At 38.5% G+C, this 23,512-nt stretch overlaps 1 protein-coding gene across 1 annotated transcript; it reads left to right on the top strand.

Annotated features, from left to right (window-relative positions):
* Positions 1-1,505: 1,505 nt before the first annotated feature.
* LOC109982804 (N-terminal EF-hand calcium-binding protein 1) lies at positions 1,506-22,250 on the top strand. The gene is made up of 12 exons (XM_020632189.2): positions 1,506-1,835; positions 6,303-6,327; positions 12,987-13,095; positions 13,446-13,471; positions 13,666-13,763; positions 17,257-17,515; positions 17,684-17,763; positions 18,991-19,044; positions 19,220-19,332; positions 19,469-19,546; positions 19,699-19,790; positions 21,025-22,250. Exons 1-12 carry the CDS (start codon positions 1,719-1,721, stop codon positions 21,051-21,053), a joined length of 1,080 nt encoding a protein of 359 aa, XP_020487845.1. The 5' UTR covers positions 1,506-1,718; the 3' UTR covers positions 21,054-22,250.
* The last annotated feature ends 1,262 nt before the right edge of the window (positions 22,251-23,512 follow it).

The raw sequence follows: 23,512 nt of genomic DNA, 5'->3' as shown, positions 1-23,512 counted from the left end.
TGCCTGAATGTGTGTGTGTGTGTGTGTCTGTGTGTATGTGTGTGTGTGTGTGCGTGTGTGTGCGCATGGGCGGTGCAAAGTAATGATAGAGCTCCACAGAACCTGAAAAATGTTCAGTTTGGACATATCAGAGCAGTTTAACTGTGATGATGCCTTTTCCATGTACCTGTCAGTAAACTTGAGGACATGATCATGTAAACATTATGTATTGTCTATCTCTCTAACTAAATATGTAACTATTTTCTTTATTATATTCATAAATAGAAAGTTCATGGTAATAAAGGGGAAGGTTTGTGCTTCCTATGACTCCTTTTCAGCCATGTAAAATGTAATGTAGAAGTGATGGTGAAGGAATTACTTTTTTTTGTGTGTATTTGTTTATTTGTTTTTTTACATCTTTTAACTACAGCCATCATTGTTGGTTTGTTGTACTATTCGAAGTAAAGGCATCACTCAATCATTCAATCATTCAATCAATCAATCAATCAATCAATCATTCAATCAATCAATCAATCAATCAATCAGTCAGTCAGTCAATAAATCAATAGCCTAAATCAATGGTTCACAATAGAGGGAAAAAATATATATATATTTAAAAAAATATATATATATTATTTTTAAAACAACCAGTGTTTCGGTAGTGACCAGTATTTTCTTTGTAGTGTTTTATCATTATAACATTTAACTCATAACATGTCTGATGTTGGGAATAGTATGTTTACTGGTCAATAAAATAAATTATTTTTGAAGAAAAATGTTCATCCATGACCATTTATAGTACAAATATTACTTATCAATTGCTTATTTGCTGTAAATAGATGCTTGAAAAGATGATACTTATAGAAACTCACTGATTCTAAGACTTTGGAACACATTTATTTCAAAATGATGAGATTTGATATGATACTGATTTCAGATCTTTTAAATTACACAGTTGAAACAAATCTAAAAAAAAATTTAAGTGGTATTTACATAAATTGAAATTTAGGGGTCAGGATTGGGGACAGCTACTTCTCAATAGAAAGTACACTATAAATGATGATTTTGTATTTATTTAGCTTATCACATTTAAAGCCCTGGGTTTAAATAGATCATAATATAATCTCAGTAAATATCCATGTCTGAATACTTAATTGTTTTGTGAAACCCTTTTTTTTGTAATGGGACTGCACTTTTAACTAATTCGGTAGAATGCCCCAAATAGGTCATTTAAGGTAGGCCTATATCCTACCTAAAAACGCCATGAATAAAGGTTTAGCCTACTTTCACAAAACACTAGTTTCACCATTAGGAATAAAACGAATACAGCGATAACATAGGACACTGGCGTTTGAGGCGATCAAACCATTAACAGTTTTGCTATTGAAATAGTGTCTCAAAACATGGTCAGCCTTCGCCTCCTGCTCCCTGTCAGTGTAGATGTGCGCACTCTCACCAGAAGATGGTGCATTCCTCAGGCTTTTATGAATCGCTGATGGAGCCTCGTGTAGAGGCGGGGTTCTCCCTGCTGTCTACGTACAGGCGACGCTCAGCAGCAGCAGCAGCAGCAGGCAGAGGGCAGCAGGTTGTGCTTATCACCAGCTTCCTGACCGGATCACAGGGACGAAATAATCACCATTCACCACCCATCCTGACAAGGACAACCGCATACCAAATAACAAACAGGAACAGTCCTCTTTTTTTTGTAAAGGGGGAGAAATCGCATCGACAGCGACAAGATGCTGGCCTGCACAGAGATGATCACCATGTGTCTTCAATCTACCAAACATGAACACCTGAGAAAGCAGCAGGAGCTGGACTACAACAAAAACCAAGGCATCTCTCTGGTTCAAGATGTAAGTAGTAACGATTTTGTCTTTTAAATATCCGATGGCATTGTTGTTTAAAAAAATCCCACCTATTCTTGTGTTTGGTTAGTTATGCACCATTACCCTATATGAATGAGTGGTCGTGTTTTCTCGCGTCCACCTCTCTTACAAGGCACAATTTGAGTAATCCTCTGTGCTTTATCATCTTCTGTGAATGGTTCCCAATGAGCTCATGTTCTCATTCACATGTGGTTGATGCGAAGGAGCTCTATTATGTAAGAAAGGTGAGTGCATGTCCCTTAGTGCGTTAATAACACAATAGATTCCTTAATAAGGTCACGTTTGCATTTTTTTAACCTTTTAACCTCTAAAGCATTGCAATTTTTTTTTTTACCTCTTTTTTTTTTTTTTTTTTAACAATGAACTCATAGAGCCCATGGCATTGGTTGAACACTAAAAAAAGATAAAACATGTTTAAATCATGTTGTAGGCTACATTTTTAAAGAGCACTAGCAGCCTTCCCTTCACACATCTCCAAACAGAAACATACAAATGTAAGATGTACATTTTGAATTATTTAATCAGGAGATTGCTTGCACAGTTGACACAGAATTGGATTCACATGCAGGAGCTCCAACTTGTCTTTCTCTTTTTGTTACAAAAAAATATGTGTTATATAACAATATAATAACATAAGTAATCCCTCCATAAAAAGATGTCAATGCCACAATGTCCACTCAGTATTAAATCTAAAGAAATATTGCTTTAAGTTTGGAGCCTTTGGCTTTTTTGCCTCTGGTTACTTAGAGCATCAGAAATCATTTCCCAGACTTTCACTTCCTGAAAGCTAGCTGTAAACACATTTCACTTGTTTCCTTTGGGCAGATTATTTGCAAGAAGGGAACATAAGACTGCAGCAAAAGCATTTGGTTTCAGTGCAGTTAGCATCCTTTCCTACAATCCCAAAGCTGCATTACCTTCATTCTTGTTATTTTTCTTCACCAAACCTTATATAGTGACAGTAAAATGGTCATATACAGTATTCTGTTATAGCTGCATTAATAAAGCAGGTTATTACTTGAAGGCAACTATACTGTCACTGATCTGCACTGATTCATTTCACGTCTGTTTTCTAAGCCTGATAAATCATGCTTTTTCTCACTCTTTTATTTGCGATATTTTACTCAATATTTTCTCATTTGTGCTTTGCCTTCTCTAAACACACACCTCATTTAGCTTGAGCATGCTTCTGAATTAAATCTGTCTTTCTAACAAAGGTCTGTTTCTTCTTATTCTTTCATTAGACAAGTTGAAGGACTCACTGTATTTGATCTAACAGACTCACGGTTGTGCAAAAGCTCTGAGCCTTCACATGCCTGAGTTCTTTTGTTGTTCTTTGCTCCAGAGGCTGACAGGAAGCATGTCATACCCAGCAGGTTGAATAGATGTTTAGACGGTGTCAGCTTCTCCTCCTGCTGTAGCTTTATTGTGCTCAGTAGCTCTCAGTGTTACTTATTAACCGACCCCAGGGACTGACTGAGAGGGAAATTACTACCACACATCATCAATGCAGCTAATGCTGCTTTCAGTAGATCTTCATTCACTGTGTGGGATGAAAACAGCTTAATCAACTCCCCAACCTCCCACGTGACATCACAAAATAGAAATGAAGGCCTATAAATCTCCTCCTTAGGTTTTATCCTAGCTGATGTCTATTGCTCTCAAATACTTTTCCACAAAAACGTATAGTTAGTTTCAATATAAGGTGAAATACTTACAGCCAGCTGCTCGTGTATTGCACACAAAGACACAGATACACACATGAAACAACTTCAGAAATTGTATTTATTTATCCACATCCTTCCAAGATTAGTGGATGATTATTTTGAATAGAAGATAAAGCTCTGCCCCAAATACATGGATCATTTTGAAAATACAGTAGGCAGATAACAGAGGTTATGCGTAGTACATACAACAAACACCACAGCTGCATAATGAATCTGTCGTCCACTATTGACAATAGATGGAAATTAGCCTATGGCTACAATCTGGCATATTTAGATGCTTATGTTCATTAGTGTGCACCGTTTCTATTTTAAATGAATAAATATAATAAAAAAATGAAGGTAGAAAAATAACAGCAACAGACTTCAGTTTTTCTTAAAAAATAAACCATTTCAATAATAATGGGTCAAAACTGTGGGCAAAGTGAGACTATTTACACAAAACAAGCCTTGTCACGATATTAGAATTCCAAAACATGGATCATAATTAAATTGCACTATACAACTTAACAGGTGACTTATATAACATAAAATGAATGATGAAGCAGGAGCAAATGATTTTAGATATGACACAAGGGCGTGAAACTTGAAGAGTGGAATCCCTGTATACAAGAGGGAGTCTGAATCAGTCTCCAAAATACTTTCAGCAACAGGCTGTGACACCTCTGAGGGTCAACTGGTCAAACAGACTGGAATTTAGGTGTGAATCGTGCTTAGTGTGACCACCCCCTCATGGCGTGAGATCCACCTCGTTCTCATCAAGCAGTTCATAATTATTAGGGCATGAGAAATCATCACAGCTGTAACTTAAGATTGTTATGTGGTTTTGCTATGGTTGTGTGTGCATGAATTTGAGCCTGTTAGCACATCATTTAGAACTCCTTGCCATAAATTGGCCTAATGTTACATTAAAGACAACAATAAAACGTATGACCTGTTGTTCTTTCCACGCCTGAAATCATAATGTTACCTTATGTCCTCCTGGCTTTTCAAGTCATGGCGTCTCTTCTCTGGTGGTCTGTCGTAGCCGGTCGTAGCCCAGCCACAAAGTGGAATGAGGGTTTTCCTTTGTTGGCCTTCTTCTTGTCCACAAAATGAATTGAGCACACATACAGTGTTTGGTCTCTTCAGGTTTTATATTTTCAGCCACGTCCTTTGGGATTCCTCATCTGCAGCCTGCGATGGAAACTATAACGTGTGATTGTTCTGTCTTCGGTGCATGTTCATTACATCGCTGTTCAAGCCACAAATTTAGCTTCGTCTGGTTATTATTACAACCACATAATGGCGCAACAGGTACCAGAACTCTGCAGGGGACATTTCGGATAATAACTTGTGACATATAACTTAATATATCCTAAATCCATATAAAACAGTAACACATCTGACAAAAAAATAAAGCAGTCTTTGCAAAACAGAAGAGGATTCCTTCCAAAACAAGCACTGTCGATGGTTAGACACTATGGTTAGCCACTGAAAGAAACTAGCTTTTTCCTACTTCCCCTATATCACCGGAAGTTCCAACCCATAATCACTTCTACAGTAGCGCCCCTGAGAATAAGGTATTAAATAAAGAGAGAGCAAAACAATCGATTGAAATTGTAAATCACATTTGGTGTGAAAAGATCTGATATTTTATCCAAGCCATATCTCCCAGGCCTACTATGAAAGCAACAAGATAACTTTCTGAAAAATAAAAGTTTCAAGTGTCTGTTAAAGGACTTTTGCAACATACAGCATAAACATGTTTGGTTTAGATGCTTAAAAAACGGGCACAGTCCTTTGCTCTCTGAATTAGACCTGCAATCATTCAGCTTCTGTTCGGTGTTCTGAACTATTCTATACAGTATTAGTATTAGTGTGAGATCCAGTAGATGTGTCACTTATGGAGGAGGATGTTGTTTAAAAAAAGATGACATCAGAGAGTGTCCAGGCCGTCACAGTCTGCTGTGCTCAGAAGGTAACAGCTGGATGTGAGAGCAACGCTTCTCTCTGATCATACAGTTAATCAACCACACACTGGACTGTATTCGTCCTCACAGGCTGATAAAATGTGTCACTCTGATATTTCACACAACACCTCACACCTACAAGGGACTCTTTTTTCACAGGTTCATTGTTATGCTGATGAGGTAGAAGATTTTAATACTGATTTTACGTTTGTGTTCTAAACAATAATTGATTAAAAGAATGGATGGTCACCTTCTGATTGCTGGACAGGCACAAAAATAGGGGAAATTCTTGAAGCAGCATCATCACTTTAATGCTCACAGAGAGAAAAATCATTTAAGTCATCATTCCAGAGCTCCTTGTGTGTCCACATAAATGTCATCGCTTTATTTCCTGAGATGTCTCATGAATCATATCTTGTTGAAATGTAGAAATGACAGCCCCTCAAGTGTCCTACCAAACTTTGCAAGAGGACTTTGCTAAGAAACAGTGCCTCTATGGATAGATTAACTCAAATGTTTAGGCTGATTGCATTACTGCTTCTCAAATATATAAAAGAATCTCTGGATTTCTAGTGCATTTCATGTTCAACTTAAAGAAAGGGCACACTTGAAAAAATAGCATTTCCTCCAAACCTCTAAGGTTTTAGATATCACACATGTACTATGTAAATTATTTTTCTGCTGTTGTTTGTAATTTGTTCTGTGTTCCTAAACCTTTAACCTTTAACATGGTCTTCTCTTCTTCTTTTCTCTTGCAGATATTCCGTCGGGCAGACAAAAATGGTGAGTTAGCAAAATATGCAGATAATTAGATGATACAGCTCATTAAACTCAATTAAAAACTCTTTGAAGGAGCAAGTTAAAAAAAGGCATAAACATACAGACAGACAGACAGACAGATCTATCTAAGCTGTGACAGACAGACAGGCAGGCAGGCAGGCAGACAGGCAGGCAGGCAGGCAGACAGGCAGACAGACAGATCTATCTAAGCTGTGACAGACAGACATGCAGGCAGGCAGACAGGCAGACAGGCAGACAGGCAGGCAGGCAGGCAGGCAGGCAGGCAGACAGGCAGGCAGACAGGCAGGCAGGCAGACAGGCAGGCAGGCAGGCAGGCAGGCAGGCAGGCAGACAGACAGACAGGCAGACAGGCAGGCAGGCAGACAGGCAGACAGAGAGATAGACAGATACTTTATTGATCCCGAGGGAAATTCAACTTTCAAACTCAAATTGAAATGAGCTTTGATTGATCTGTTCAGAGAGATGGCTTGTTGTTGTTTGAGGGGACTATGGGACCCAGGTGAAAGCTTTCTTTCTGTTTCACTGCGGTCTGACAGCTCTATGTAGAAAAGATAAAAATATAACCAAGGTCAAGCGCAGGTGCATGTGTATATATGTGTATATATACATATATACACATGCACCTGCGCTTGACCTTGGTTATATTTTCATATAATTCATATATATATATTCATATATATATTTTGTGCTGGCTTGGAATTGCCGAAATGAACTCCTTATACAGACCTGCCATGCAATGTTAATTTCACTGAGAAGATATTGTATATATAACCCTTATATACAATGTGTAGCTTGTAAAATCAATACAGCATAGTATATTTTGTGTGGCGATATTATATCGTCTCATGGCAGCCAAGTATCGATATTTTCAATATGATATTTTAGATATGCTTTTTTAATTTTTAACTGCTGAAGGTGATCGCACAATTCATTTGAAAAATATCTGAAGTACAAAGAAAAAAGACTGAAGTGAGATGAACAGCCTGAGAAGTGTATCTTATCTGACAAAACAGTTAGTGTAGTGGACATAAGGTGCAGTTAAAAAGCTTAAACACAAAATATTGTATCGCAGTTCTCAGCATATATATAATATAATAGAATCGTATCGTGTCTCGAGTATTGCGATCATATCGTATCGTGGGGACCCTGGTGTTTCCCACCCCTAGTAAGTATGTACTCTAAAAGTTCACTTGAGATTTGCACCTGATGTGAATTTAATGCACTAAACCGGCAAACAAGAAATGTGTTACAATATTACATCTAGATCTTCCCTTTAGATCAAAGGGTTTTCACTCCTCAATGCCCTCCAGCTATGCATAAAAAACAATGCACAGGAAAATGTTGATACTGTTGATGTTTTTAGATATGAACTGCATTTCTTTTTAATGGAATACTAGAGGCTAGTGATGAATGCATAGTGCATCCACAAACTGATCAGTTTCCACAGGAGGGCAGTGGATGTGTTATGTAAGAGCAGGATTAATGATGCAACATGTGCAGCCATGAGCAGCGGTTGTCTGGGGTACCTCACAGCTCTTCTGAAGATATTTAGGTACCATAAAACCCAACATCAGTTTGTTTGAATAATGAAAGAGCCCTCAGAGCATGTTTTTTCTGTCTGACTGTTGTGAAGAAACGGTAGGAGGTTGAAGGAATGGTGGGTGGTTTGAAATATTTCAAGTTGTGTTTCAGATGATTGCTTTCTAAATTAGCTGGTAACAAAGTGTCTAAAAAGACAGCAGGGGTGTGACATTTGGATATAAATAGATGTTGACTCTCTTCGAGTTAAGTTTATATGTTTCAGCCTCACTCCTCCCATTTTTCCACCAGCCACCCTCCAGACCTCACACCAGGCTTTATTTCTCTCTCTGTAGGAAGAGGGAAGATAAGCGAGACGAGAAAACTCTGTCAGTGTTTGTGGTAGTTATCTTCAATATGCAGCCAAGCTCTGCTGGCTTCGCATCTTCACAAACTCACTGAGTCGTGTACCCGAGAAGGAAAGTACCTCCTACCAATCAGCTCTGAGTGGGCTGCCATGATCGCCTCGAGCACTGCAGATTTACCACATAATGAGTGCTGGCTACCAACCCACTTTACTCCTATTCCTCTGTGCTCTTGTTATAAGGATGACAAGTTAGTTGTCATTCTTGTGCTGAGATTAATTTCTAATATGAAAAATGGATGTATGCAAGAATATACAGAATATAAAGGAGATCAAAATTAAAAAAAACAACAATCAAAATAGAATCTTAGTTCTGTATAGTTAGTCTTAATCTTAGTTCTATTTATTTGTCATCAGGACAAATTCAATCGTAAATACAAGCAGCTGAGTATACAATTTGCCAGGCGACTGGTTGGTCCCTGACTCCCTGCCTGTACACACTAGTTTTATTGGACAAAATTTAAGGTGGATGAAGTAGTTTTGCTTTCTTCTCTTTATCAATCAATTTGTATTTGTATAGTGCCCTATTCATAACAAATGTTATCTCAAGACACTGTAGCGCCTGTAGACTCACTGTAGACACTACACACCTTTCCATTAACTCACATCTCTTCATGGTGATGAGAGGGGAGTCAGTGAAGGAATGGGAAATGGATTTGAGCTTGTATAGTCTTAGCTTTTCTAGTCTTCTGACTACTCAAAGTGCTTTTACACTGCATGTCTCACGGTCTCATGTCTGATGGTAGTGCTTGCTGTGTAGTATCATCCATCAGAAGTAACTAATCCCATTCATACACCGCCATTGAAGCAGCAGGATTAAGTGTCTTCGGCATAACATCGGCATAGAGCGTGTTTTCAAGTCCGCGTTAAAGCCATTATTGTGTGAACTATTGTTGCTGGAGGTCTGTCGTTGTCAGGCACGATTCCCTGTTGGATTTGTTTATTTCCCTGGTGGATCAGCTGTTCCCAGGAGTCAGGAGATGCCAGTCTCAACGAAGCAAAGCCCAACTCTGACTTACTGACTGACTTTAAAAACTTTGGTACCGTGAGTACCTGGTGTGCATTTTTTTTGTGTTTTGATTGTTGCATTGGTTATAAAAAGAGCCAGTTTAGACCATGGTCTCTGTTATTCTATCTACAAAGACTAAATATTAATCCATCACGAGCACAGCACGAAGCAACATTTAGCAAAGTTACAGTGGCAAGGATAAACTGCCTTTAAGATTCAGAAACCTCAAGCAGAACCAGACTCATGTTAAACAGCTCAGCTGCTGAAACTGTGTTGGACTAAGAACTTGGGATAGAGGGAGAGGCTGAAAGAAAGAGAAGGATAGAGACAAACAGAGCAGCAGCAACACTGGACACTACTTAAGCCGTTTTCACATATGCACTCCGGATAATTTCTAGATATTTACAGGAGGACTTCTCCGGAGATTCTCCCGAACTAGCCGTTCACATATGCTCCTCACAGCTGGAGACTATCCCTGTCAGAGGGGAGGGGGCTCGGGGGATTTCCTGAGGTAAGACGTGACGTAAAAAAACAACACGAAAGTAGCGGCCGAAGCAACAGAGTCTGCTACAAAATGTTATAATGAGAATATTTGCCTTTATATCAATGCTATGTGTAGTCCAATGGAATGACAACATCCACAAAAGAGAGGAGAACAACATACTGACGAACAGAAAACAGAATGCAGCCGTTTAATTACGGGCACGGAGATCGTAGTGGTCACACAGACCGTTCAGACATCAGCTCACTCGGATTTTCTGCGGAAAAAATACTAAAGGTCTGGCCGGAGAAACTCCAGGTAAAGTTCGCGTGAAAAATATGGCTGTTTGCGTTCACGCATAGCCTAAAGAACCTCCGGGTAGCCAAATCTCCAGAGTTTTTCAGGAGATTTCCGTATGTGTGGAAAGGCTTTTAGAAGTTGTGAGGTTTTTACCTCACACATTTCATTCAGGGCTGTAGCAGAGAGGATTGTAGACAATCTTACCAGATGCTTCGATGTGCAAAAGAGCTGCAGCTTGACTTGGAAAAGAGTGATTGCAGAGATCTGGCTGACATTTTGCTGGTTGGCTGACTAAGTTGTAAAAATGTATTGCATTTTAAATTCCTCAAATTTTGACACATACATGACAAAATATTTTTATTTTGACACTAATTCTGCAATACATTTGAAAATAACTTCAAGTTTATATTCTGTTAGACTAAATTCACTATGTATTTTTGTCAGGTGGGTTCAATATTGTCTACGTCTGCTTGTCTGTCTTTTGTTTTCTTTATATTATTTGAATTGCACTATTGGGCTTTATGAATTATTGTTGCTGCTTATGTTTAAGCACTTTCGGCTTTAGGATCCCCTGGAGGAAATTTGTTCTAGGATATAAAGCTTCATAACAGGGAGAGATTTTCATTTAGGTCACTGTAGTGGTTTTATTTATTGAGGCAATTACAGCTAGTAAGCAGTCTCCCATCTGCAGTATGGTACTGATTTATTATCCATGTGAACAACACTTAAAATTTCCCTACAGAGGTGTTGTATTGACAGTTGTTTTTGAAGAAGCTTCAGGTTCAGTTGCTGCGTCACGTGCACATTCATGAGGTTGAAACCTACTGTATCTTTAGTTGACAATCATAAGCACACAAATAGAGAAAATTCTTTTATTTTGGAACCTGGAGCTAAAAACATGAACTTGTCTTTGCTCTCTAAAACAAAATGTATGAGCTTAAGTTAAGTTAGGTTAAGTTATAGGTTTGATTTATTGCATCTAAAAGCTATATAAACACCATGTTAATTCAGCCTTTACTTCCACAAAATATTATTCTGACAAAAATCAAGAATACTGAAACATAAGTCTAACTGCCTTTAGCCAGAAGCTCAAATCAGGGCAACTCTAGTCTATGGCAAGTACTTGCATATCAGATGGTTTTCTGAGATCCACTTGAGTATCAAATTGGGTGAGAATCTTCACTAAAGCTTTTTAGATGGAGAAGGCTGGAGAATGAGTCAGAGGAGCAACAGATTGTATTTACTCCCACATCATGTGGAAAGAAGAATTTCTCAGAAAAGTTGGAGAAAGGACTTCGAATTCTGACTTCTCAAAAAGCTTCATTTTTCATTCGATGTTTAACAAGGCCAGAACAACAAATGTTCCAATATACACATTGTCATCTCAAAGTAGCAGTGGGTAAAATACTGGGTTCTATCTGCAGAAATTGAATATTAGTTTAGTAACTATGATTTTTTAAATTAGTGAATAATGACCTAAAAATAAGAAATGTTGTGTCCTTTTTTACTCTGGTATAATCTCGTGATATCTACAGTTAGAGCAGATCCTCTTTCACAGAGTACAGCTTGTTGCATTGTCGTCTCTTTTATTTTTAAAATGTATTTATGGCTGTATCTGATTAAAATGACTGAAAATAAGACACAAAGTCAGTAATGTAGCTGTCATGTTCTCTGTGTTCTCTGTACAGACGCGGACTTGACTGCGCGTCCCTTTTTAAAAAAAATTCTCGAGTCTATCTGTAAACACGCTTCATAATAACATAAAGCCATAATGCATGTGCTGTATAACAAAGTTATGTACAATAGATAACCGTGCTTAGGCCTGGTTTGGACCCAGTCTTGCAGCAGTGTGACCGCAGGCCGTGAAGGCCAGCGGGGGACTGGGGAGGAGGGGGGGCAATCGTGCTTCAGTATGGTATGGATTGCCAGTGTGACCGCGCCCTTAGTATATACAGTACACACAGTTGTCCAGAACAGGCAAACCAAACACTGGCACTACAGCGGACCATTGCTTGTTATTATTCCTGTATATGGCCAGTGTAGATTCTCCTGAAGTCCCTTACAAAGCCATTTGTAATAATTAGTTATAAAGTAAGAGCAAAGTTTCTGCTTTTATCCACCTTTGTGCAATAATCACAGAATACAAATAGCTGAAATGAGAAACAAATGTGTTCTTGAAATTTGTCATTTGGCTATAAAGCTGCAAAAACATCATGACCAGAGCCTGTGTGAGTTGGCAACAAGTCAAACTAGTACTCACCCCACAACCAGATAATTTGATTTTTTGTTGGCTTTGCCCTCAATCCTCTGTCTCTTAATTCCTCACCGAGCCCCTTAGGCTGCTGATCAGAGGCCTCATACTTAACTTCAGCAGACCTACCCGGCATTACTGTAACTACACACTGATAGAAGTTTGGTTGATATACAATTATGTTAAGTTCATTTTGACTTTACTGTATAGGATAAATTAATTGAAGGAATGTAATAGTAGCTTTATTCCTGTGGCTTTTCAGTTTACAGCAATAAGAAAATAAAAGAAGAGATGAAGCCTCAGTCTTGCTAAATTCGGCCATTGTTACTCCTAAGAGCAGAAATTGGATTTTCAACCAACAAATAATCATTTTCTGCAGTAATGGAGTCTGATAAAGAAAAGTTTGATGTCTATTTTCTGGAAAGACTATGAAGAGAAGGTTTTTGCTTTTTGCTAGACAGAGGTTTAAAACCAAGAAAGGACAAGTTTTGGCATAATGTTGTTTGATTTTAAGTATTTTAACCAACAACTGCACTCAAACCTTATCAGAAGCCACCTTGTTTGATTATCATGAATGATAGATGACTTTTCATTAAGGTAATAAAGCATCTCAGGTTTTCATGAGGTGGGATTTTCACAGCTTTGTTTCCCTTTTCAGACGACGGGAAGCTGTCCTCGGAGGAGTTTCAGTCATACTTCACGGATGGTATCCTGACTGCCGAGCAGATGCAGGAGCTATATTACTCCATTGACAGGCAGCAGACAGAGTAAGCTTATATTTCTCTTTAGTAGTCCTCCAAATCTGCTGCCATCTGCAGCCCCTCCTGCTGCCTCGCAGTGAGATGTCAACATTTCACTTCAAGGAAGAGGATGTCATACTCAGTATTCAATAAAGAGCTTTAAGTCAAGCTTGAAAGCCACACAGTTTGCTGGATTCTGTGTGACCACACTGTTGATATAAATAACATTCTGAAGTATGTGAAAACATTTGTCCGTGCCACTGACAGAAAGCATCATTACAGGCTTAATGACAAAAACACTAGTCTTTCTATAATACATTTCAAAACATTTCTATTTCTTAGAAAACAAGTTCTATGTTTTTCTCATTGTCTTACAGCAACTTGGACATAGACAAACTCTCAGGTAATTATGTGCTACTTGATTTATTATAGTGGGTTTCATAACTAATCAATCTAAAAACACAAGTGAATGAAATCATGTTGAAGTTTAAAAAAAGCCCAACCTTTCATGGTTTTAGCTGTTGCTATTGGCTTAGCACGCCCCTGCTTCAGTGATAAGTGTGCATGTAAACAAGCTGTATGCTTCTTCTCCTCTAGCGTACTTTACTCCACATCTGGGGGAATACGTCAATGTCCTGTCTGCTCTGGAAAAGCTGAATGTGGCCATTCTGAAGGCCATGGATAAAACTAAAGAGGTAGGTGATGTGACTAACGAGGTTCTCACATCTGCACCAAGTTGAATTTTGACTGTCAAGATATCAACAACTAGACTGTCATCCACTTTGAAAGGTTTCAGGAGATTTGTTAGCATCCTTCATGCCTCTGAGCACTGAGACAGGCTTCTGTTTTGTACCTCAGCTGTCAGTTGGAAAGCCCCTGAGAGGTCTTTGAGATCTCTCTGCTGTGGAAGCAGGAAAGAGGGAAAGAGAGCTGACCAGCATGACTGACTCTGCCTGCAATATGCACTGCCTCTCCTCACTTACAGTTTATTTCTTAATATGAGCTCAAACAACCTTATACTGAAGCAGCTAAATGCAATAGCTAAAAATGCAATTGGGATTTAATTCCACAGCCTTATACAGCCATGCTAGCAATTGTGTGAAGCTATACTCAAGACTAATGCAGTTTATCATAGTTTTCCAGGGTAAGCTTGTTTATTAGCACTATGCCTGCTCAGAATTTCTACTGAGGCTGGTAAGAATGATGAGGATTATGACTTATTTGACTTATGACTAGAACCCCCAATATTAGATCAATCAATAATTTGATCCGGTTATGACCATATGAAGATAATAGATTCACCTATCTGGCTGTCATAGAAAGCCACGTTTCTACCAAAGCCAGTTAAAAACAAGACAAACAAACAGGGTTATAACACTGTGAAAAGTAGCCAATCCTTGAATTTGAGAAGGTGACTGTCAACCAGGTAATTTATTCAAGAGTTGGTCGTCTCTCAGTCGTAAGGTATATACAGCCATGCACGAGCCCCAGCTCCTACAGTCACATGTTTGAAGTGTCCTCGGGCAAGCCTGTTGCGTCACTGGCGTGTGTATATGAATCATTGGATTAGTTAATACTAATACGCTTTACTTAGCTGCCATCAGTGTGTGAATTGGTCAGTGTGACCTGTAATCTTGAAAGCGCTTTGACTGGGACACCTGCTAAGTAGAGCATTATGAAATCCTGTTATGAAGGCTGGTTGAGCAGAGCCATGTAGGCTGTTGTGGCTTGTTTTTTATTGTGACACTATTATAGTGCGGCCTAACTCCCAAATGCAGGGGGAGTGTACATGTAGGCCTATGATCTACTACTTATTACTAATAGTCAAAAGATATAACTGTAGAGTATTAGTGGCACGCATAGTAACTTCAGGCATAAGCAATCAAGCCTTGATCACAACAACAAAACAAAGCAGAGCACCGAGTACTCAATCAAAATATATATCACAAAGGCTTCTATATAATCTAGAAGGTGTAGAGAGGAGTATCTGCACCTGTGATATGCAGTACATGGCTTCATTTTTATTTAAGCTTCCAGTAAGACATGATCAAAAGCTCACTTCACTTCACTTCTTCAGTCTCACCTACCTCTGCATGTAATGCCAACGAGTGATTGTCTATTTGTTTGTATTTGGCAGGGTTAGAGACTCAGGTATGGACTGTGAATAAAGATGGCTGTGAATGCAGACTCATCATGACGTTTTCTTTGGTATGTAGCAACTGCAGTGCAGGAAGTGGTTAAAGGGATGATATTCAGAGAGAGAACATAGGGTGAAGAGTGTGGATGACAGTAAATGAGGCTGACAAACCCCCAAGCTGTCAAACTGATCTGACATCAGATGTCCTCCACTAACACATCATCGTTTTTCAACTGCTCTAATCTCGTTCTCCTTCTATTTCTTTCCATCGTTTTTATTGCGTTTCTATTATTTGCTAAGATGTATTTTTTGTCTCTCTCTTATCCTTTTTCTTTTTGATAGCTGTCTCCTCTGCTTTGCCTTCTTGCCTGGCTCTTTTTCTTTCCTCTTTTTTTCCTCTTCTGTATAGCACTCTTTTCCTTCCTACATCTTATGCATTTTTCATGTTGCTCTTAGTCGGTCAAAGATGCCTTTCATGTTTCACGCCCTGAGATCGGCCTTAGTTATTAAATTCTCATTTGCTATACAAAACAAATTAGCTGATCATGTCGCAGTGCTAAGTGACAACCCCAGTTTGCAAAAATATGGATAAACCTTTGACATAATCTTCCGCTTTGAATGTGTTTGTAATGCCTTAAAACACAAATCCAAAAACGTTTAAAATAAACAATTAACAGAGATAGACAGAAAGTGTCAGCTTCTCTGTCTTGGTGATAAAAAAACAGGAGAAATTAAAGAAAGTATTGAGGTTCATAAGTTATATTGTGCAGCATATACAGTAATATGGATTCCAACAAGCTCAGTGGTCATTTTTCCAGTCTCTTCTACCATTTGGACTATATCTCTGGACTATATTTTTCTGCACTACAACGTGCTGGAGAGTGTGACAGACAACATTATCCACAAAAACACAGCTGGCAGAAAAACAACAGCCACAGCACTGACAAGTATCATAAGGTCTGTGCAAACATGCCCCAGACATCCATACATTATTATAATACCACTCTCCAGTTAAGTCGGATCCAATTATCAATATTATGAGCTTTAAATGAATGAACTTGCAGTTATCTTCTCAGTGGCATATTCACACAATGCATGTTTACAGCAGGAGGGGAAGGGTAACTCCAACTTGGCTCCTCTGACTGAAGATACCTAATCAATAAAGATCTCCTTTCATTTTAACAAAGCTAGTGTGTCAATAATCATAATCATTAATAACCTCAAAATACAAAAATGACATTTAGAGGGTCAATTATTTGAGCATCAGCAGTCTTCATGATCGAAAAGCTTAGTGTAACATGAACAAAGAACAAAGACTTGCAGCTAGTTCTAAAGGTGATTACAGTTTGGGCGTATCAGCCCAAAAGCCAAGAAGAACAGAGAATAAAAATCATGTCGGTTCATTTTCTAATTGTGATCCAATTCCTTTCTTCACAAGAACAAAGGAAACATTTTCTTTCCTGGTGAAAATGTTGTTTTCAATGATAATCTTCCAAGTTTAAACCCATACTGGTTTAAATGGGTTGAAAAGTTTTTACAGGTTAATTATAATTATTAATTTTGTTTGTATCTTTAATACTTAGTTGGGCAAAACAGGGCTCAAGTGCAATACAAGGCCATGTTTTAAACTACTATGCTTAAAGCATTAATGGTTATTTTTATTTCTCCATGCATTATGAACACAAGTTATATACTCAAGTCTTTGCTTTAGCAAGTTATTGCACATTACTGTTATATATTTAATCTTGCTGAAACTGCATTTAAGCATTGAGGTCAATCCAAACAGACATGACAACAATGGAACTAAGAAAGATTATTCTTGCAAAGCATTTTTGTTCATCTTTACATAAAGTGAAAACAACTAAGTTCACATGTAACAAATAAAAAAAAAAATTGGGAGGATTTTTTCTTGCTTTCCAACTAGGACTTATGTATATTATTTTAGAAATTATATAAATACGTGAATCATTACGAGAAAAAAAGGGTTTAATTTGTTTCTATCTCATTATGACCAGTAGTCTTTCTCCATTTACACGTCCTGTTCCATGCAGGAGTATCAGGGTTCATCAGTGCTTGGTCAGTTTGTGACCCGCTTCCTGCTGAGGGAGACTTCCACCCAGCTGCAGTCCCTTCAGTCGTCACTGGACTGCGCTATGGAGGCTGTTCATGACCAGGGCTTCACAGAGAGGAGGATGCTGAAGAAACCAGAGGACCTGCCCATCCAGAGGGTGACCAAACGCCCCGGTCGACGCATCCAGAAGAATATGTGTCTCTCCCCTACTGACCCCTACTCTGGCATGCTCACCACAGGTGTGTTTCAGGAACCAAATACCGGAGGACGATGTGATAAAAGCAAATGTTTAGAAAATTATTGGCGTTATTGAAGGGTATATTGCAGCAATTTGGCCTCAAAGGAAACTTTTACTTCTAAAAAATATGCTGCTGTGCTAATTTTTGGGTTATTTTCTCTGTGGTCAGGGGTTAGTGTGGAGCCAGACAACCACTGGGGCTCCCAGATCAATCAGCTGGAGCAGCTCATAGACAAACTGGAGTGTGAGGTTTGTATTATTTTTTTGTTTCAGCCTTTTTGCTTGGCTTAGCTAACCTCAACTTCTTCTGGCTCTAATTTCACATCTAGCAAAACACAAGCGTGATATCAACCTCTCAGCAACAGAGTTTATTTTATAAAATGACAATCGATTCCTTTAAATTGATAGCTATTATAATTTTTTCACTTCAGAACTTTCTTTTATGTCCAAAATGTGTGAAGTAATTCTCAGTTACAGTAAATTTTTCTCTGTATTTTGAGGAAACTATGGGTAGTAGAATCTTTTAGATAGGAGCGAATGCTGTTGTTGAGGCTTCTACAAACATTTAAGCAGTTTCAGATGTTAGAAATACTCACTTTAGTTGCACCAAGCTTTGTCTCATGGGGGAGAATGGCTGTTTGAATCACAGCTGTTACAGACAGAAACAAATCTTTCAGCCCAGGTGTTTTTGTAGACACACAAAGTTTGCCCTGCAGTAGGGGAATGAACAAAATGTCAGAGAGGATGATTTGTACAAAGAGAATGTGTTTAGATGTGTCCCAACAGTACAAGCTGCAGGGAGGCCTCCTGTCTGAAAAGGGACAGTCTTCTGCTGCGAGGAGCATATTTGAACAGCCAGGTCAGGAGACTATCCGGAGCAGTCCTTCTGAATTGATCTTGATATTTTCAGGAGTGCATATGTAAAAACGGCTTCAGATAAAGTTTTTAGTGAACTGATGAGATCTGGCAGTTGTTTAAAAATGTGAGATTGATTCATCAGTCCTGTACATAAATAACCCAGGGCAGATGTTTTGAATTTCTTGACATTTATTCAATACAGACAATATTTTGCCTGGAGGCAAGAAGAAGAGCACAAATCGCTTAAAGGTTCTGTTTTGGAATTCATTTTAGTTTGTATTACATTTTAAAATGTTAATCTAAAAATAAAGCTGAGGCCCTTTCCAAGGATGAATCCCTTTGCTGCAGGGGTAATAAACTATCTCGCTAATACGAGAAATTAAATTTTCCTATCTTGCCCATTTAGACGAGAATATAGAATAAATCAATGTCACAGGGCTGAAGGGAAGGTGTTTGAGGATAAATATGAACATGTCCTTCTTTTCCTTTTTAGAGAGTTGATGCTTTGCGACAGCCTCTACCAAGCTGACATCCTTTTGCTGGATTGGATTGAACCTTTTGTTTTTGCTAATTCTTCTACAACTAATGGCTGAATGCATCATTTATACCCCCATTTAGAGCCCACACCTTGAACCTCTCCAAGAGGATACATTGGCAGGAACATACAAATCGGTAAGTGCAATTGTGCTTAAATTGTTTGTATCAGATATTATGAGATGCCTTTTCTCAAAACAATATCCAAAAAAAATATTATCGCTGTTTCTGCTTATTATTCAGGTCTGTTTTATACATGCTACTTTTGACATTGACCTGTTGACCCGGGTTTGTTTTTCTCCGTCTTCTCCAGAACATTCTTCTGGTCCAGAGGCAAATGTTAGTGAAAGAGAGAGATGTCGAGCAGTTTCAGACCGCTCTTAAAATCTACACTGATGCCACATGCAGCCAGCTGAACAACCTGCAGTATGTCATTTGTTTGCCTATGCGCCTCTGTTTACCTCTTGATGCCTCTTTGATTTGATGCAGCCACTTCTAATCACTTCAATTTTCTCCAATTACCCTTTTTTCTCTTTCTATGTCCATTTTCTTTTTCTTTTAGCATTTCAGTCCAGAACCTGCCAGACAGATCATGCTTCATCATGTACGAATTTTGGCAGGACCGTCTCTCCTGGATGAGGTAGGATCAGATGAGCTTTACAACAGATAAAACAAGTTCTGAGAATTTTCACTACTGGACCAAACATCGAGCTGCTTGCAGGCTCTCTCGTGTTATTGCCCTCCGAAGTAGCGAATGGCAATCTCATCCTGTTCGCCCCTCTTTCCTCTCAGCTACCTGCAGTCATCCATCAGTAAGACCTTCCAGGGATGCATTATCAACGTGCTGGAGGAACCTGAGATAATCTCCACCATGCTTCTCCCAGGTATATAGTGCACAAAATCTCACTCAAATACAGTTACAAATACAGTAAAACCAATCACAGTTTGTGCAGATAGTTCAATTAATTCATGATAAGTGTTTGCATATTTATTATGCAATAAAAGAAATGGCCTTTGTGAAAAATATAATTGCATTATTTCACTCATAATCTCTGTGAACAGATTGGGCATATACACAGGCATGGGTATCTGACTCTAGTGTGGTATTTTCACACAAAACTCCTGAAACATTCAGAGTGAGCTTCATGTGCAAACGCAAACAAACACATTTCTCATTCGGGCTTTACCCAGTTATTTCCAGCAAGCCTCCTATTAAATATCCCATGTGAATTCAGGATGAGCTGGTGTGATAACGCAGAAGGAAATATTCTGGAAAATTCACTGTGAACGCACGGGAGGGGATGGAGACATTTATATTCTGTGACCAGCGCAATTCAGCTTTGATTAATCTCTAAACACACGTCAGCAGTGCAGCATGCAGCTAACAATCAACTCTCGGACTCCATTCTTGCTTCTCAAGATGCAAGTCAGAATGTAAACGATGGCAATGGGCTAAAAAGGAAGTCCTTAATATCCAACTGTTTGGATATAAAGGTCCAACTCTGAATCCCCAAAAAGCTGCCCATTGCTGCCAGAGGCTAAATCCTCATCATCAATAGCTGATTCCAAGATTAGGTGTTTGGTTCAAGATGCAAAGAAAAGATGACACCTTGGTTTATTTAAGTGTGTCTGGGAGAAATACTGTAGAATTCAGAAAATCTGAAGGTACGAAGTCTTTTAATATCAAAGCTGCTATAATAAATGGTCTTATAATAAAAATGAACCAATTGACAAAACAGTTGCCCATAGTGTGTAATGAACACACAGTGTAATTATCACCCAATTCACTATTTTCCTTGAGCTTCAACAGAAACACAACAACATTTTTATTTGTTTTTTTGTTTACAGTGTGTAAATAGGCAACTGTTTGCGTACAAGTCACACAAATCAACTGTAATGTCCAGTGTTGCAGCTACAGCCTGTTTTTGATGCCCCCAGTGGCCAAAACTAGAGCAGATATGCTCCATAACAGTTTATCTAAAAGGCCATTACTTTTTTTAAGTCTAAAATGCCATAAATGGTGCCATTTAGATTATCTTTATTTTTTCATTGCTCATTTGGTTTGCTTAAGCAGAGAACTTAAAACATTTATGATTTTTTTTTTTTTTCATTTAACAGCCTCTTGGTGGATTATGAACAACAACTGACGGAATGCAGCTTTTGCTGCTATTCAACACAAGAAAAGCAGAAGGAAGAGGATATTGTATAATCGTTTTTTGTCTTACTTTCTTTAATATTCACTTTGTCCTCATAGCATGACCAGGATTGTTTTTGTAAAGCTTTGTTCTAAGGTTATAAGAAAGACAACTGCTTGGAGAAATGAGTCAACAGTGAAGCAACTTAAAACCTTGGAGAGAAAGAATAGTGGTAATGCAATATTTGATTGTCTCATAAGGATATGTACAAGCATACATTTGACTGTACAGGCACATGATTGCTTCTGATTTGATTAAAAAAATGTGCATGATTTGTTATTTCTTAGTGCTAGTTTATTTCAAAGTTACATCTTAGAGTAGATTAAGTGTCAGTGCTGCCACAAAAACAAACTCATGTATGACACCTGATTCATTCATTGATCAGCGTTCATCACTACTTTCTGATACAGACAGAAATACTGATAGGATTAACCTTCACCTCTCCTTGTTCTCTCTTGTTCTGGTATTATCTTTGTTGTCTCCTTCGAAGCTTTGCTGCCCAACATCTTTTTGTTGATGGGATAGACAGCTGTTAGAAGAAAAATAATGAATAATCATCCCCATCTAAACTTCTATCATCTGTGTGTCACTCCTGCACTTTTGAAAAACATGAAACATGGACCTAAATGTAAACAAGTTATTATTAATTGTAGTTTGTCCATTAAAATGATATAATTAAGTGATATTATAAAAAGACAAACACTGTACTGAAGTGCAGTGAGACATTAACAGAGATTGCAAGAAATCTAATAAATCTGCAGTCTGCCGGTACTGTAACTCTAGAAATATAATTCGCAAGCCATTATTTTACATTTGCAGTGTGTATTCAGAAAAGATTAAAGGCACAGCCCACACAAATAGAAGTTTATATTTTGAGTACAGAAATTGATAGGAAGTGTAGATTAGAAAGACTATGTCAAAATTGTGTACAGTAGTTAAAGAAAGCTGTTAAAGTAATTGTTGTAGAAAATTGGTAAATGTACAGTATGATAGTTTATTTAGATTTGGTTGCTCTGTTAATGAGAGGAATGAATGTGTTCACTGTTTCTTTGAGGTGTTCAAACATTTCCTTTATGAAGAGTAAACAGTTGTTACGTGGATGCTTTGTTTGTTTTTCGCACGAATAAAGTTCAAGACATGTTGATGATTTGACTTGATGCATTATTTGTCCCTATGCTTAAGACGATGTTTTTTAATTGTGATCTTATAGAGAAAATATGGATGTTTTATTAAATTCAGGTTAAGGTTGATTTTCTCCACTGAGCAGCCCCCTCGTGTGTTTGTCTCACTTGTATGTCATGACTATTCTGAGCGTCTTTAGACTGGTTTCTAATATTTTTAATTTGTGAGACTGAAATTGCAGGAAGATTTTTTTTTTCTTCCCCTTGACTGAAGACGTGTGTGTGTGTTTGTGTGTGTTTCCCCTCTCTCTCTCTCTTTCTCTCTCTCTCAATGTAAATCCCACCACCAGACACTCGCCTTTAAATTGATCTCCCTGCCTTCTGACTCGCTGTAATCCTTCCCTGCTGATTATTTTCTACTCAGTGATGGGGAGGCTTCCTCATGGATGTCCGGGCTTACCAATTATGGGCAAAAAAACATTTTATTTGCTCCACACACAGGCCTATCTTTTATATACCCTATGTATAGGTATGAAGTTAGACATTCAAGATGGAAGAAGAGAAAGCAGATCATTCAATATATAGGTAGATTTTATACTGTGGAGATTTAGGGATACCACTTGTGATGTTTTACACCCATTAGAAGACATATTTTGTTCACAATACTAATGCACCAGACTGCACAGCTATTTGATCAATCAGAAGTGGTTGGACTAGATGAAGATGAGATGAATTTAATAGGATAGCTAAGAGCTGATTCTTTTTTCAAAAGGAGGAGCGAGGGAGAAATGGTGTGCGAAGAGATGGGAAGGCACTGTCGGGGGAAAATCAGGGTCAGCTGTCAGGACACATTGTGCCTAAGAAAAGCAAACTCAAGCAGAAAGCCTCCACTCTCATTTCCTCGAGAGAGAGAGAGCGAGAAACACAACAACACAACAGTAGCATGATTCGTGATAAGCTATAAGGTAAGAGGAGAATTGAGGAGGAGGATGGAGATGGAGGTGGTGGTGGTGGTGGTGGGAGGTTGGATTGGAGGATGCAGGGATTGCAGTGATGGGCCGGCTTCAAAAACATTTCCAGGCCAGTTTAGTGGCAGTCAAACAAGAAGGGATTACCACGACCCAGGGCTCAAAATATATTGTGAAGGCGTTTGATCTTTTTTATCATATGGGCTACACTGCACGCTATCATCGGCCATGCATTCACTGTGGGTGGTGGTAGGGGGGGGGGGGGGGGGGGGTACACCAGCGTACAGGCAGAATGCGGCAGTGCTTTTTGATATTTTTTTCC

Source organism: Labrus bergylta, chromosome 12 (assembly GCF_963930695.1).
Source record: "Labrus bergylta chromosome 12, fLabBer1.1, whole genome shotgun sequence".
In the NCBI taxonomy this organism is placed as follows: Eukaryota; Metazoa; Chordata; class Actinopteri; order Labriformes; family Labridae; genus Labrus; species Labrus bergylta.
The sequence above is the reverse complement of the archived record's forward strand: the minus strand, read 5'-3'. Positions and strand labels throughout refer to the sequence as shown.

What these genes read in the sequence shown, in the direction of transcription:
- LOC109982804 (XM_020632189.2), top strand. Translation starts at nt 1,719, where the DNA reads ATGCTGGCCTGCACAGAGATGATCACCATGTGTCTTCAATCTACCAAA. An exon ending in GCATCTCTCTGGTTCAAGAT is followed by an intron (nt 1,836 to 6,302) that starts GTAAGTAGTAAC and finishes TTTCTCTTGCAG; the next exon opens with ATATTCCGTCGGGCAGACAA. An exon ending in CTCTGGCATGCTCACCACAG is followed by an intron (nt 17,516 to 17,683) that starts GTGTGTTTCAGG and finishes CTCTGTGGTCAG; the next exon opens with GGGTTAGTGTGGAGCCAGAC.